Source organism: Crotalus tigris, unplaced genomic scaffold (assembly GCF_016545835.1).
Source record: "Crotalus tigris isolate CLP2741 ecotype Arizona unplaced genomic scaffold, ASM1654583v1 scf7180000018368.3068619, whole genome shotgun sequence".
Classification (NCBI taxonomy): domain Eukaryota; kingdom Metazoa; phylum Chordata; class Lepidosauria; order Squamata; family Viperidae; genus Crotalus; species Crotalus tigris.
Window position 1 is genome coordinate 1,434,171 of NW_024096968.1, and position 15,865 is coordinate 1,450,035.

Sequence of the window (15,865 nt, forward strand, 5' to 3'; positions counted from 1 at the left end):
ACATGATTACATAGAATTTTATGGGAGTTCTACATATTGTTCTGCTTAGACTAAAATTGTTTCCTTTAAAAAAATAGAAATATTAACATTAGGAAATTACCACTAACATCATCTTAGCCATTGTCTATCCTCTGCAGAATGAAGGCCTCTTCTTCATGTTTCCAACCAATATTGTTCTGAGCTTTCTTTTGCCCATTGGGGCCACAATACTTGCTGATGTTATTGATCCATCTTGTTTTAGATCTCTTTTGTGGACACTTTTTATCAAGTGGGATTCATTCAATAACTGCCTTGGTCCACCTGCCATCAATTCTTGCTATGTGACCAGCCCATTTCCATTTCAGTTCTTTTACTATCTTGATGATATAGTATACTTTTGTTTGTTCTCTAATATATGTGTAGGTCTTTCTATCTTGTCTTCTAATGCTGAGCATGTATCTATTACATATATATTAGAAAATACATTTTAGAATAATAATTAGGGTACCCTTGTTCAAAACTAAGTATTAAAATATTTGAAAAATTGACAGATAGTTATGTAAAGAATAAAATCACAGTAAATTACAGGAAAAAACATTACCAGTAAATTCTACTGTTATAATAGTGTTATGTCGAAATACTAATTTATGAGTATTGAAGTAATGGATTAAACAGGTATTTCTTTTCCCTGTAACTGACCTAGTTCCCATATATAAATGAATTGGTTGTCCATAAATCTGCACAGTTTCACACTTGAAATGGCTTTAGCAGTTTGAAGTGATATCCCAGACTCGGGACTCAGCCAGACTGCAAGGGTGAAGTAATGACTCAGATAAATGGACACATGTTTGTGCACCTAAGGATATTCCTGTTCTCTCTTCCAACTGAAAGAATGGAGAAAAGATCACAGAAAGTATGAGAATTCTTATTGCAAGCCCTAAGTACAAGTTATAAAATTCCAACCAAGTTTGCTAACCTATTCCTATAATGAAATTAAAGTGTGGTTTAAATGGAATTTTTGAAGTGCTGTGCAAGTATCAAGAATATTATATCTTCATAAAAGAGACATAAGCATAGAGAAATGCAATTCAGCAAGATGAAGTTTTTGAAGGCATAAATACCAAATAGTATACTAGATTGGCAAAAGAAGGGGCTTTAATAAAATATAATTGATTTTCCAATGTTGTACTGTGTATCTTGTTCTTTGGTACATGTACATTTGATGTGTTACATCAAAATGAAAAAAAATAATTAGCATCAGGAAGGAAGGAAGGAAGGAAGGAAGGAAGGAAGGAAGGAAGGAAGGAAGGAAGGAAGGAAGGGAAAGGTATTCTGTGTATAGGCACTGGATGTATGATGAGAACAGTTTTTGAAACCTGAGAACGATGTATTCCTTTCTTATCATGACTCAAGTTTATTATATTATATGTTTGCTGATAAATAATATATTAAAAGAAAGCTGTATAGAATTAATGTTTTGTAGGCCCCAAAAAGTAATTAAACTTTTTTTTTTTTTAGCAAGGGTACATTGAGAGTTATTGGACACTGTGTTGAAATCCTGAAATGGCTTCCATGGAAGACTTCCCTACTTACAAAATGGTTGCCATAGATAGGCATTGCTAATAACAAAGCACGCATTTATAAAATGATTGATTAGTGATGCTCTCTGCAATCTCAATGGAGCATTTGCAGCATTTAATGGCTTTGCTCCAAATGAACATGACAACCAAAGCTGGTGATTTGTTCTGTAGTATGCTAAGTTTTCACTTAATTTCTTTTAGAATTAAAATAATCTTTAGAAAACACTGAGTGGAAGAAACACCCGGATGGGCACCATTCAAAATGCTAACCCACAATAGAAGGGTACCATAAAGGCATGTCTGTTGTGTTATTGTTTGCCATAGCAATATGTATTTTTATTTTAGTTTAGTTTATTTGGAATTTTTTTGCAATACTGTTCTGCTTTGCATCGTTAGCATGGGTAGCTTCTGCTAGTTGTATCCTTCAACATCTTATCGGACATGTTCAAAATTTTATACAATGATTTTAAAATAATTCCAAATATATGAGCAAAGAAATAATTGGAATTATATTCACAGCATTTTAAAGACCAACATGTCTATGAAGAAAATAGCAAAAAAAAAATCCAACGAGATTTTTACAATCCAGTTACAATCACCAGTTATTTACCAGTTATTTGCCATAAATATAATAGCTCATCTCAAGTGTTTTCTGAAATCTCTCCAAATAATTGAATCAAATATTTATTTTGGATTCTTTTGTAACTGGCCAACTAAGGCATCTTTTAAAGCAATTGTGCAATGATGAAATGAACTTCTTAATAATCTCTCCCCTTTTATAGAACAGCTCATCCTGTATATCTAGCCCTCTTCCCTGTCGTGGCTCTTTAGGAAGAGTCTGTAACAACTCGCCACAACCATCTCACCATAGCCAACTCACTACAGCCAACTTGCTGTGGCCAACTCACCACAGTCAACTTGCCCTAGCACAACTCGCCATGGCCAATTCGCCCCAGGACAACTTGTCACAAGGCAAGAATTGCACTAATATCAAACAAATAGTAGAATAGAATCATTAAAGAAAGGATGCCAAAGGAGGGACAAAATGAAATGTGAATGAGTTGTCCTGTGGCAAGTTGTCCTGCCCTGGGTAGGCAGTGATGAGTTGTCCCACATTCTGCTTTAGGAAAGATTGGAAAATGTAGAGGTTTATGATGTTATGTAGTATATTTTCTAGATTGATGCTATGTTTTGCTATTTTGTAAGCTGCTCAGAGTCTATGGGAACTGAGCAACATCAAAACACTAAATAGCATGGATGATATTACCAAGTTTGATAATGACACATCAGCAAGAAAACCACCAAGCTCAGTGAGCACCAAGGAGTCCTCATTTCAGTCCTGAGTTACAAATATTCTCTTTTATCAAAAACACTAAATAACATTTTGGCTTCACTATAACTGACATGGTTTTAGAAATTGAATAGCTTTCTTAGATTCAGATGGTAAGAAAAGAGTCACTGTTCCCAACATAGTAATGGCAAAAACTCTCCCAATTATTCTATTCATATATGAATAAAATAGAAACCTTAGACAATCTATAGGCTGACCAAGAATCTCCCAATTGCCTTCTGGCATCAGCCTTCAAAGAAACACCAGAACTACCACAAAAGGGCCTTTGTCCCAAGCAAGAAATGGAAAACTATAAACCCAGGGGAGAGGTGGGTGAAACCAAACCTGTTAAGGCAGTGGTTCTCAACCTGTGGGTCGGGACCCCATTTGGGGTCGAACGACCATTTCACGGGGGTCGCCAAACAACGCAGTCCGCCATTTTTCCCCCTTTTCCTTAGCTGTGCTACTCCCTTTTATTCTATTGGCTTTTGAAAGCCAATAGAATAGACTCTCTTGAATAGAGTCTAATTCTATTGGCTTTCAAAAGCCAATAGGAATTGTCCAGGCTGTCTCTGCCCTGCTGAGCCCGCCAAAAGTCCCATTCTGCAAACGGTGCTGCACCAGTTGATTAGTCCTCGATTTACGACCAGTTGAGTAGTCCTCGACTTACGACCGGTTGGGGGTCGTGGCATTAAAAAGGTTGAGAAACACTGTGTTAAGGGTTTTAGCAGAAGAACAAGGGCAAAATTCTCTTGTCAAATTCTGACTGTCCAACCCAGATGTCACGGCAAAATACATCTGGACAATCCAGTTAATATAGAAATACACAGTTCTGGTGAACAATCACTTAAATATGAGCCAATAGTGTGCTGCATCTGCCAAAAAAGCCAATGCTTTTTTATTAATTAATTAATGCTGCATTAATAAAGGGATTAACAATCAGTTTTACGGCTTGCCTCCAGAATTTTTGGGTGTTTTAACACTGGAGATTTTTTAGAAGAGATTGGACAACCATTTGTCTGAAATGGTATAGGGTTTCCTGCTTGAGCAGGGGGTTGGACTAGAAGACCTCCAGGGTCCCTTCCAACTCCATTATTCTGTAAATTTCCCAGCACAGGGTTCAAGGTTCATATTTCAGGGTATCTGAGAGCCACTTTGGTCCAATGGTTAAGGCATCAGGCTAGAAAGCAAGAGACCATGAGTTCAAGTCCTGCCTTAGCCATGAAAGCCAGCTGGGTGTCCTTGGATCACTCACTCTCTCACCCAACATACTCCACAGGGTGGTAGTTGTGGAGAAATAGGAGGAGGAAAATGCATTGGGTATGTTCTTGATATTTATAAAAATAATAAAAGTGGGATATATATATAAATAAACTCTAGGCATGAAAAATGCTTGCTTATTTTCAACACAACAGAATCAGCTTGCATGAAATGCTGTAATGATTGACTTTAATAAGATCTTTGACAAAGTCTCTCAGACTGTCCTTATTAACAAAAAGGTCAGACATGGGCCTGACAAGTCAACAATTTGGTGAATCCTATAATTGGTTCAAGGATTGTATTCAAATGACAGTTATTAATGGTATTAAATTTACCTGGAGAGATATTTTGAGTGGAATATCACAGGGCTCGGTACTGACCTGACCATTGTTCAACATTGTTATAAGTTATATGGGCAAGACCAGTGAGGTAACACCAAATTTGCACACAATGCAAAACTAAGAGGGGTAGCTAATATATGGAAAGAGAGGGGAGGAATTTAAAAAGAGTTAGATTAGAACAATGGATAGGAATTTAACAGGAAGAAATGTAAAGTCATGCATTTAGACAAGAAAACTAAAAGAAGCTTCTAAACATGGAGGAAAATTGGCTAAAGAGCAGCACATCTGAGAAGGATTTGGCTGTACTAGTGGATCTCAAGGTCAAATGTCCCAACAATGTAGTGCAGTGCAAAGAAGGCCAAAAACATATTGAGGAACATTAAGAGGAGCATAGAGCTCACATTGTGGAACGTTTATATCCTGGTCCATTTGGAGTGTTGCATCGAGTTCTGCACACCTCAGTTTAAAAAGGACATTGATAGACTGAATACTTAATTTCATTTGTTGTAGAGCACAGATCCCCAACCTTTCGGGCACCAGGGACCAGTTCTTCAGAGAAAGGTTTTTCCACGGAACGGAGAGTGTGTGGTTTTGAGTACTGCCTGCATCCCATGGATGGGGCTTTGCTTGTTTGTGTGGACCGGTTGCTGGCATGCCAGTACTAGTCCATGGACTGGGGGTTGGGGACCCCTGTTCTAGAGGGTAAGACTCTTTTTTTTAATTGTTTTTATTTTTAACCAACAAGACAAAACAAAACAAAACATAACACACATACACACAATATATATACTCCTTTTTTTTATAGCAATTGCGTAACGGTAATCTATTATTTACATTTCCCCCCTTATTCTTCTTTAGAATATTTGTCCTTATAGCCCCGTTATTTCTTATTTATATTTTTCTTCCTTCATGTTCTACTTCTTACTAAGAATAATTCATATTATTATTATTATACATTATTATACACATATTTTCACTTTTGATCTTTCCATATTTATTCTCCTCTATTATTTCTAGTCTCCAACCAGACATACAACTTGTTCCATGTTATATAATACTCTTTGTCTTCCTTTTCTTTTATCTCTTTTGTTAATTTGTCCATCTCAGCACAGTCCAGGATTTTTCTTATTACTTCTTCCTCTGATGGTATATTCTCATTTTTCCAGCACTGTGCATGTGCTGTTTTGAGGGTAAGACTAATAAGATGCAATTTCAAGCATATAGATACAGATTAGACCTCAGAAAGACCTTCTTGACAGTGAGAACTGTCAATTAGTGGAACAAATTATTGGATGGAATAGTTTCAAGTAGAAATTTTCAAACAGAGGCTAGATAGTTGATGATGTAGAGCACGGGTGTCAAACCTGCCGCGTCACGTGATGTGTCATGACATATCGCGACTTTTTCACATTGCCGGAGCTGGGGTGGGCGCGACCTCCGTATGATGCAACTGGCCCACGGGCCGGCAGTTTGACACCTCTGGTGTAGAGAATTCTGCAATGTGCAGAGGTTGCACTTGATTTCTTAGGTCCAATTTCTTAATGTAATTCTTAATTTTCTTAATTTCTTAGGTCCTTCCAATTCTGTGATTCTGTGATTTTATACTATTAAGCTGATATGGCATTGGCTGAATACATTAGCATACTCATGCAAGACTAGGTTTTGAATGGAATTTTTTTTTTCTCACTCAGTCACCTGGAATTCAGTAGCATTATCTTCATTCCAGCAGAATTAATATAACAATTAAGGAAGCAATTCATACCAATTGCATTTGCTTCATTTACAACAACTTTCTGTGCTGCTCTCATGCCCTCTATTTCTTTGTCCCCCTTAAAAATATTTCTACCAAAAGACACTAGTCATGAAACCCTACCTTAATAAAATGCATGATACAAATCAGTTTCATCATCCAAGGCATTTCACCCTTGTTTATCATCATAGTGAATCCATTAAATGTGATTGCCTTGTAGTTTTTCTGCAGTAGCAATCCTGACACCGATGCGTTGCACTGTTTTGTTTGTTTCACTTTTTTAGAAGGCTGAATACAGATTTGTAAACAATTTTCATTAATCATGTTTTCTTATCTCATTAATGGTTACCTCATTTGACTAAAGATCTAGTTTTGCTGCCTCAGTCAATCTCAAATCATAGAATAATTTAAAAATAATTTAATTTAATAATTTTAAAAAACAATAAAACAAATCAAATGCCACAGATACGTATTTTAAGGCTGTCTTTAAATTATTAAAGCATTCTTTTCCATGTTAACTTTACTCTGAAAATGAAATTCTCCTTGGAGAAAGTATAATTGAGGTCTGTAAAGATGTGCGGAATTTCTCCAGGAGAATGATATAAATAGCAAACAGGAGGAATTGGTTACATTTACTGTATGCTAATTTTGCTTTCACCTTTTTGTGTGAGCTTTGTGGAATTTTAAGTGTCGTATTCCCTAATGGAAGGTAACTGATAACATTTTGTAAAAATGTAAAACAACATTTTCAGGTAGGTATGCCAAACATAATATAGAATATTTTGAGATTGTATATCTTATTGCTTCTGCTTTTTTTCAAGAAATCTATTAGTTTACTCACCATCATACACTTATATAGAGAGAGAGCTAGATGCATGCACAGCCAATTGTATTTTATTGGAGAGAAATACGACCTTTCCCTGATGAAATTGTTTCTTTGTTTTCAATGGACTTCTGTTATATCTAGTGGGATGCTTCTTTCTTTCTTCCAATATTAAGACTTCAGAAGTGCGATCTTAAATTTGTGTCAATGGGCATACACTTGGAAAGTGCATTGTTAGTCTCTTCCAAAGTGCTTGGGAGAAAAATATACTGACAGGAAAGCAATGGAAATAATGTCATGATTTCTATCACACTTGATGCCACACATAAACTTTATTTCAATGCCTAAGAAGAACCCCTATAGAAATCCATTACATAACAGATGCCTGAATTGTTGTTATCTTACTAGGGTAAATTATATTGTAATTTTTCATGTTGTTTTCTTCACATATTTTTGTTTTTAAATGGTTTGACAGCTTGTTTGGCTGCCAATTGTCATTTGAAATTAACAAATGCATTAGAATTCATAAGCAGCAAATAACAGAAACCATCCGCTACTTGAGGATTTAAACAGACGGGAGCTGTTATGTTTTCAGGAGCCAAACTTCTCCGTCTCCAGTATGAACAAAGAACTTTTTTCTTTTTTATCCCTCTTCACCAATTACATCTATGGCCTCCATGAATTATACTTAACTTTCAGGCAGTGATTAACTCTTTCAGAATATTTATGTTTATGTTTTCATCTTTTTCTGGATAGATAGATAGATAGATAGATAGATAGATAGATAGATAGATAGATAGATAGATATACACACACACATTCCTTCTACTTACTATTTTACCTGGAGAAGAAGAAGAAGAAATATGAAGGAATATCTTTTATTTTCAGAGAGGTATATCGATTTTTATTGAAATATTGAAGCATTGGTTTTCTTAGATATATGTCATTACTCTTAATAAAGAGATTAAATAGGATGGTATTACTCCATATTTTCTAAAGTTTGGCAAATGTTTAGATGGCAACTCTAGTTCCTTCCAGAAATGTTACTACCATCTGCCATTTGCTTTTTGGCAAGCAATAAAACAGGCAGCACACTTTTAAGTAATTTCTTCCTGTTTTCTGTTTATCTCATTCCCATTTTCCTGGATGATGCCAAAAGCTTATTCCCCCCCCCCCCCAGCTATAATGAATTACAGTCTGATATTCTGCCTATCTCAGAGCTTGGAACACTTTAGTGATATTAATACAATATTCTAGATGTGTCCTGGGTGTTTTAGGGAGGGGAAGATAACAAATTCCCTAATAAAACACGTTGAATATCTCAGAAGCTTATACACTGTTTTGTGACATTTTGGCTATTCCCAAAAAAAATGCATACATTTTGGATTTTACAGCTGTGAGTCCACTAAAACTTAAAATAATCCTATAAGAAACACACCTTTGATTGATTAAAGTAGTAATATTCTGTCTTTGTACCTACATGGATCTTCATATTAGCTCATAACAAATGTTTGTATGGTTTCTTCCTTTTTAGTGATTGATAATAAATTATATGTTGGGGGCCTTATTAGTTCTCATCTCTCATCCTTTTCCATCCACAATAGACCTCTTCTTCAAAGTATCCCAGAGGAGATCTTTACAAAAACTGGGGGAAGACATTCTTACTGTGCTGCCAGATCAAACAAAACAAAGCCCTCAGTTTTGCCATGTGGCTTTTCCTATAATGCTTATGAATCCTACTTTTGAAAAACTTTTCATTCCCAGAATGCAACATATATTGGAAAGGCTGAGATATATAGATCACTTTTTTCTTGCTTATAATTTTTATCTTGTGTATTTTTGTATTTATACATTAATTCTCCATAAAATATCTAAAGATCTTATGCAGATCTAGTTGTATGAATAATATTTAATGTTCATTTATTGCAAAATTTTGGTGCTTATTTATACATTGATGCAATTAAATATTTCAAATATTTTAAAGAAATAGTCAGAACTGGATGATATAGGAAGGAGATGCATATATATTTCACTCCATACTTTTGAGAAGGTATAAACTTATCTTTAACAAGTAGACCAAATAAAATCCTCAAGCAATCCTAGTCTAGTCTGGTTTTAAGTTAAAAATAAAAAAAAACAAGGTCTGTAGAACTGCTTGTCAACAATTATGGTTTGAAGAATTTTGAAATCCTAATTTCTTGTCTTCCTCTAAAAGCAAGTATCCTATCAGTTTGGATTGAATGATGTTAAAATATCAGGTTTTTTTTGTTGTGTTTGTGAGTTTTCAAAAAGAATAATGAAATCTCTGCTTCATTTACTATTTAGTAAAAAGATTGCTTCTTTAAGAAGCAAAGCAGATAGTGCTTCAATTTAATTATGAGATTGCAACTCTACTGAGAGATTTTCCTTAAATTGTGATTAAAAAGGATAATCAATTAAGCAGCTAAGAATAATGATATTCTGGAAAAAGAGATGTAAGGTTGCAATAACCAGTATTTTTCCTTTAAAACTCTTGAAAGATGGTTTCTAAATTGTGTTCCTCAAACTGGTATAGCAATATTCTATACCAGTGACAATCTTATGTCATCCTTAAAGGATGTTCCTCATGTAGAACCGCATGGCAATAATGGGCATGAGAATGAGTTACTGTCTCAGGTTTGCTGATGGTTTAGTCCAAAGTGATTAAAAGCATTCTAGGCCATTAAGGCTATTTGAGCATCCATTGAAGATGTATCATTGACTAGTCTCAAGCTATTATCTACTCCCAGACTAATATCTACTCCAGCACACCATCCTCAGAGCTCCATTTTGTTGGGATTCTGATTGAACTTACTAGCCCTCCTTCTGCAGACTCTGGTCCTCTGATTGAATATAGTAGGCTGGATTCCCAGGAGGGGGAGGGTGCATTCTAGAGGAAAAAGAGACAGTCAATCCCCATATCTTATGTGAGAGAAAGAGGATGAAGGATAATAGGTTTTCTGACAATATGCTAGATACATAAATAGAGCGCTTCAGTTTGGAAAGATTCTGCCTATATATATTAAAATATATATATTAAAAAAGTCAACTTGGAAGAATCATTAACTTGCAAGTATCAGTCTTTTTTGGCTTTTGGGACTGACAGATCCAGAATTTATATAGGACCATCTAAACCTTAGAAAGAGTAATAAAGCATGGTTAGAAATTACTAGGTAGCTTCACCTATGGCTTCATACCAACATTAAATAGCAGAAGGCCAATCTAACAATATTCTGTAGCTTAATAATAATGGAACCAACAGAACTCTCCCATTATCAGTTTCTATAACTACTTAAACTGTCCTTCCATTCTTATTTCATTTGTCTTCTATATTCTTGTTTCTTATTGATGTGTGACACTATAATATCCCTAGAGACATGTCGGTTATACATCAAGATACCCAGATATCTACACATGAATAATTCTTAAGTCAACTGAAGCTTTATGTGTGTTGCACATGAGGAGGAAAGAAGTCTCTGAAATCAGATATTAACATTACTTTTTCAAGCGCTATTTTTCACTAGAAAATATTACTTAAATCTACTGTCATCACCTAAATTGTTTTTTCAGTTATGCAATTCATGGGATGTAATAGATAAAATATATATACTTTGCTCCACATACTGAATCAGAGATTCATAGAAAGTTAGATCTTAGCCTATGTCACCCAAGAGAATTACTTCTTCACTTCTTATAATATCATCTTTCAAACTTTTGCTATTTACAAATAATAAAAAATACCAATAATTGAGAATAACATTCCTATATCTGAGATCACTAGTAATAAATTTCAATTATATTAAAACTTGTAACCTGTTTTTTTCTTGTTTTCCTGTAATTTCATCAAACCACCATCTTATACACATGGCAGTTCACTGACATGTGTCGCTGCTTCTGATTCCTGCTTTTGTTTTTTTCAGAACCCACGGGCATGATACCAGTTTTGACAAAAGGAGTAAATTCATCCTCACGTAAGTCAAGTTGAATAGCTTGCATCCCTAATGTTAATTCTACAGATTCAGGTTTTTTCCCCAGCCTTTCTCTGCATCTTTATACTTTGGATAGAGTTTTGACATATCATAGAAAAAATAGATCCGGGATCTATATTTATGAGTTGATTTAGATCTCAACTGGAATTTAGTGTCTTTCTCATCTCTAAAGATGTCCCTAAATTATATTTGTAGCAGCCAGTTACAAGTTGCAACTTGCTAAGTATTCAACTTTTCTTTATTTTCCTTGACAAGATACTTTCTTTTTTGGCATGAGATGTTAATGCCTCTCATTTCCTCTAGTGTTGCATGTGTCCTCTAATAAAATAACAGTGTTTAAAAAGAGCTGCTATTAGATTTAGATCTTTTCCTTGTGTAGCTTATATTTCCTCTGTTCCACATCTTAGATTGTATTTGCCTTTTTTAAGCTTCCTTTTCACAGAAATTAGTTACATTATTTACAGCGGGGCTACCTACATTTGGAATGTTCAAAACATAATCTTCACAATGTCTGAAAGACAGTTTCCACTCCCTGACAGCTACCTTATATGCTCATACTTTGCATGCTGCTGCTTGTTCTGTTCATCTGTCACTTTTGTGGCACAGCAGAATAATGAATGCTGCATCCCTTCAGCTTTTCTGAGATTCTTTTGTCTAACACTGCTAGTTCTGCATTTCGAAACTAGAGCAGAGCACGTGGCCTTCTGAATGCATATTTTGAAACGTTACTGGATTTTGGCATGTGACTAGTTTTTGCATTTCATAAAGGACATCTTCTGTCTTGCTTTTCCTGTGGTTCAGTCTCCCATAGAAGATGAAAATTCAGTCACTCTTGTCTTTATTTCTCTTTTCTTCAGCTGGTTATCAAATCTGGACTTTGTCAATTTGTCAAGTTAATTTTATCCATTCAGATTTTTCTACATAGTTTTGAATTATCACTATAAAAGAAATGTCTGTGTATCAACCAAGATCCATTTCAGATATGCAGTTCAATCTGAAAATGTGATTTCAGGGAATCACTTTTGAATCAAAGCTTTGGATACCCATAGTTTCTAATTATTTAAAGTTTATTGACATTACACGCAATGTTAAATTTCTTCCATTCTTTAGTATTTTGCTCCTAGTACAGATTTTTCCAAAAACAGTGCTGATCATGTATTCTTTGCAGATGTTGAGTCATCAAAACATCTGAATTTTCTTATCTGATCCAAGATAAATAATCTAGTCGGAAATTAAATTTATTTCTAGTACTTTCTATCAATGTAATAATAAAGTGGTCCTTCAGTTCAGGACAGTGATATTCTATCATAATCTTACAAATGGTTACAAGTATTTTCCTTAATTCTACTAGTTTTCTGCAGGAATATTTTTAAGATTAATTTTTGCTTTGATAAATTATTCCTGGTGTGATTAGGACCACATGTAATTTCATTATAGTTCCCTGCTATTCAAAGCTGCTTTTTCAACCATTTTTCTCAAAGAATTTGACCTTCCTAGGAAGACAAATTTTAAATTCCACTTCAAATGGATAGGATTTTTCCATCTCCATTACCATGTTGCTTTCTGTGTATTGCAGAACTCATAGACAGGATTTCTGCCTCTACTGAAGGAACAAATACATCTTCTAGTAAGTATATAGTACTAGCAGCCTTCATGAACACAGCACTCTATTTGTTTCAATATATATATACAAAATATGTACTAATTCTTGGGATAAAAAACTAATTGCAAAAAGAGTCAGATTTTTTAAAACCACCTTCCCCAACTAGTATCTTTCAGATATATTTTTTATTGCCATTCCCCATCATCCAAAATATAGCCAAAAAATGTCCATCACAACTTTTTTTGTAAACATTTTATTAATTTTCTAATTTTACAATCATAAATACTTAATAAACAACGTGTTGTCTGGGTCCATTGATAATTCAGTGGTATATATTAACTTTCTCAGTCTAGTTCCAATATTACACTATCCAGTGCTTCTTTGATCCTCTTTCTTCTGGTGGTATGCATTTTTCCACACTGGACAAATAAAATTCTTGTACATGTTAATACATGTACAATTAAATATAGACAGCTTCATCATATTTTTCTGGTATTATACATAATAGAAATAATGTCAGTTTATAATATCTTTTCTAGCCAAAACATATCTCAATTGCATTTGCACTTAAAATCCATTTGTTCCATCAGTATCCCATTTTTCCCATTTTTTTAAAAAAAAATTAATTTTCCATCAATGTTCAAAATATCTCTATCACTTAAAATTTTCTCATAATATATTATATTTGGGTAAAAACTTCCTTTATTCAAACCCTTTTAGAATTTTCATATTTCCCATCTCATAACAAAATATAATATTCTGGTTAGAAATCCTATCCTTCTAGTTATAATAATACTTTTATTTCTAACAGTTATCTATTTTATTAATCATATTCAAACATCTGTTTAATAATATAATATCCCATCTCTATCGCTTATAGTTTTCTCATAGTAAATTATATTTGGGTAACCAAAAGTTTCCCTTATTCAGACCCTCTTGGCATTTTCATATTTCCCTTCTCATACCAAAATATAGTATTCTAGTTGCATATTCTATCTTTCTAGTTATAGTAATACTTTTATTTCTAACAATTATCTATTCTCTTATGTATGTTCAAACATCTATTTAATAATATAATCTCCCATCTAATGGGTCAAAACCTCTATTTTCTTCAGTCTTACTCTGGCTTTTTTTTCCTTTGCCAACTAACTTTCCAAGTCAATGCATTGAGTCTTCAAGTAGCTCTTCCCCTATTTTTGTGTATATTGTTTGAAGTAAGAAAGACAATTTCATTAAAATATTTTTGGAAGAACACTCAGCCCATTTATATTCATTAAACGGCCTCCCTCCTTCTCCAATTTTCCACAATTCTCCTGACAGCTTTATCTTCTGTTCAATCAGCTCTTCTTCCTTATCCTCAAATGTGTTCTGATATTTTGACAAGTAAGATATCTTTTCCATTTTCAGTATTATCGCTGCATCTTCTAATTCTTCATTTGTCTGAGTCTGTCTGTTAATTCCTTCTGTTAGGTCTTCCATCTTTGGATCTGCTTCCTCTAATTTTCCTTCTATTTTCTGGGTTACTGGTTTTTTTCTTTGTAGTCATTTTCTGAATTTGTAAGTTTAGATTAGAAAGTTGTTCTTTTATATCCTTTGCATTATTTTTAGTCTCATCATGAGCTAAAACAATTGTCTTTTGTATTGATTTAAACATAGAAAGAATTTCTTTCTGAGATTCATCAACATTTTCTTGTTGGTATGTGAAGCTGGGGGTTTTGGAGACAAATGTTAGAGATGGTTTTTTACCATTTAAGACTAAGTGTGGAACATCCATTTTGTTTTTGTATGTGGTCTTTATAGTCCAATCTATTTTGAGATTTAAAAAGTTTCAGTCAATTGTCATTGGAACTCCAAATTATCCAGCCAGCCTCTCAGTCCATCCTTAGCCCCCCCTTAAACAAATATAAGCAAAGTCCAGGTTTTTCTGTCCAATGAAAAACATATTCTTTCTGTCCAGTGAGAAAAGAAACAATTAAAAGTTATTCATCAATCAAAAGTTTATAATCCAAAGTGTTCCATCATCTCGATCAGTCATGCCTGTTTCTTCTACAGGGGAATAGTTCCACGACACAGCTCTAAAGGTCAGCTAGCATTTATATTCATAATCCAAGCAGGCCAATTTCAAAATAGTTTATTGTCTCTGACACACAGATAAGCAGCCAAAGAGGGGTTTTTTTCCTTCTCTAGCTTCAGTCTTCAAAAGTAGGCCAAATTTTCTTTAAACATAATAGAATGTAGTGCCGTGGTTTGCCACTAGATGTCGTTAACACCTTCTTCCAGCTTCAAACTTATATTGCAAGCTTTTCAAGTCTCTTTTCTAAAAAAGTCTCAAAAGCACTTTTAATCCCCAAATTTCAAGGTTATATATCTATATTGATTCCAAATTAATCTTATAATTTTCTCCATTTCCCCCCAAGCAGTTAGTTTACCGCTTTTTTTCCCTGAGGGAATGGGGCGGAAATTCCCTTTCTCTCTCTCTAATCAGAGGATTCTTTGCTTTGGGTGGTTTTCCCAGGAAAAAGTCTTAAAGTTATAAAGAGAGGATAGAGTCTCACCCAGTTTCATCCACGTTGTTCAAAAGTTACTCATTAGTGCTTATTTCCTTCGGTTATCAGCAGTTTCTGACTGGCTACATGAATGTAGCCAGTCTTTCCCCTGCCGGTTTGGAGGGCTTCCTCGGATCAAACGGAAAGGCCACCACCCCTCCGCAATCAACAAGGGTCCCCCTCCTTCTTTGTCACCTCTCTGGGGTGACTTTTGACCCTTTTTAGGGTCCCCAGCAGGATGAAATTGAACACGGAAGATGGAGCCACATCTTCCTGCATCCGTTACGCCATAACATCAAACTGGAAGTCCTCCATTACATCTTAAGGTAAAACCCACTACATCTGGGAGGCACAAGATGCAGAAAGATTGCAAAAGGAATCATTTCCATAAAAAGAGAAAGCAGTTTGCTTCCTTTCTTTAAAAAAAATATTTTTCCTTTTCCCCCCTTTCCTTTCTAGAAAGGGTTTTTGTTTTTTTGTTTTTTTGAGCAGAACTGTTTCATTGGGTTTTCTGCCAATCCGTTAAAGCAGATTGTGGAAGCAGTGGTTACTAATATTTCTGACTCCAGAATGTGCAAATAATCCTAGCATTTAGATAATTAGATAATTTTTTTACATAATTGGAGTGGACAGAATAATCTCGTAT

The 15,865-nt window shown here is 34.5% G+C and overlaps 1 protein-coding gene across 1 annotated transcript in view; it reads left to right on the top strand.

Annotated features, from left to right (window-relative positions):
- LOC120311494 overlaps positions 1 to 12,795 on the top strand; it is a 528,108-nt gene extending 515,313 nt beyond the window's left edge. Inside the window, exons 4-5 of the mRNA XM_039351051.1 lie at positions 11,002 to 11,052; positions 12,647 to 12,795. Coding sequence (XP_039206985.1) covers positions 11,002 to 11,052; positions 12,647 to 12,795 — 200 coding nt within the window. The remainder of the gene's footprint in view (positions 1 to 11,001; positions 11,053 to 12,646) is intronic.
- The last annotated feature ends 3,070 nt before the right edge of the window (positions 12,796 to 15,865 follow it).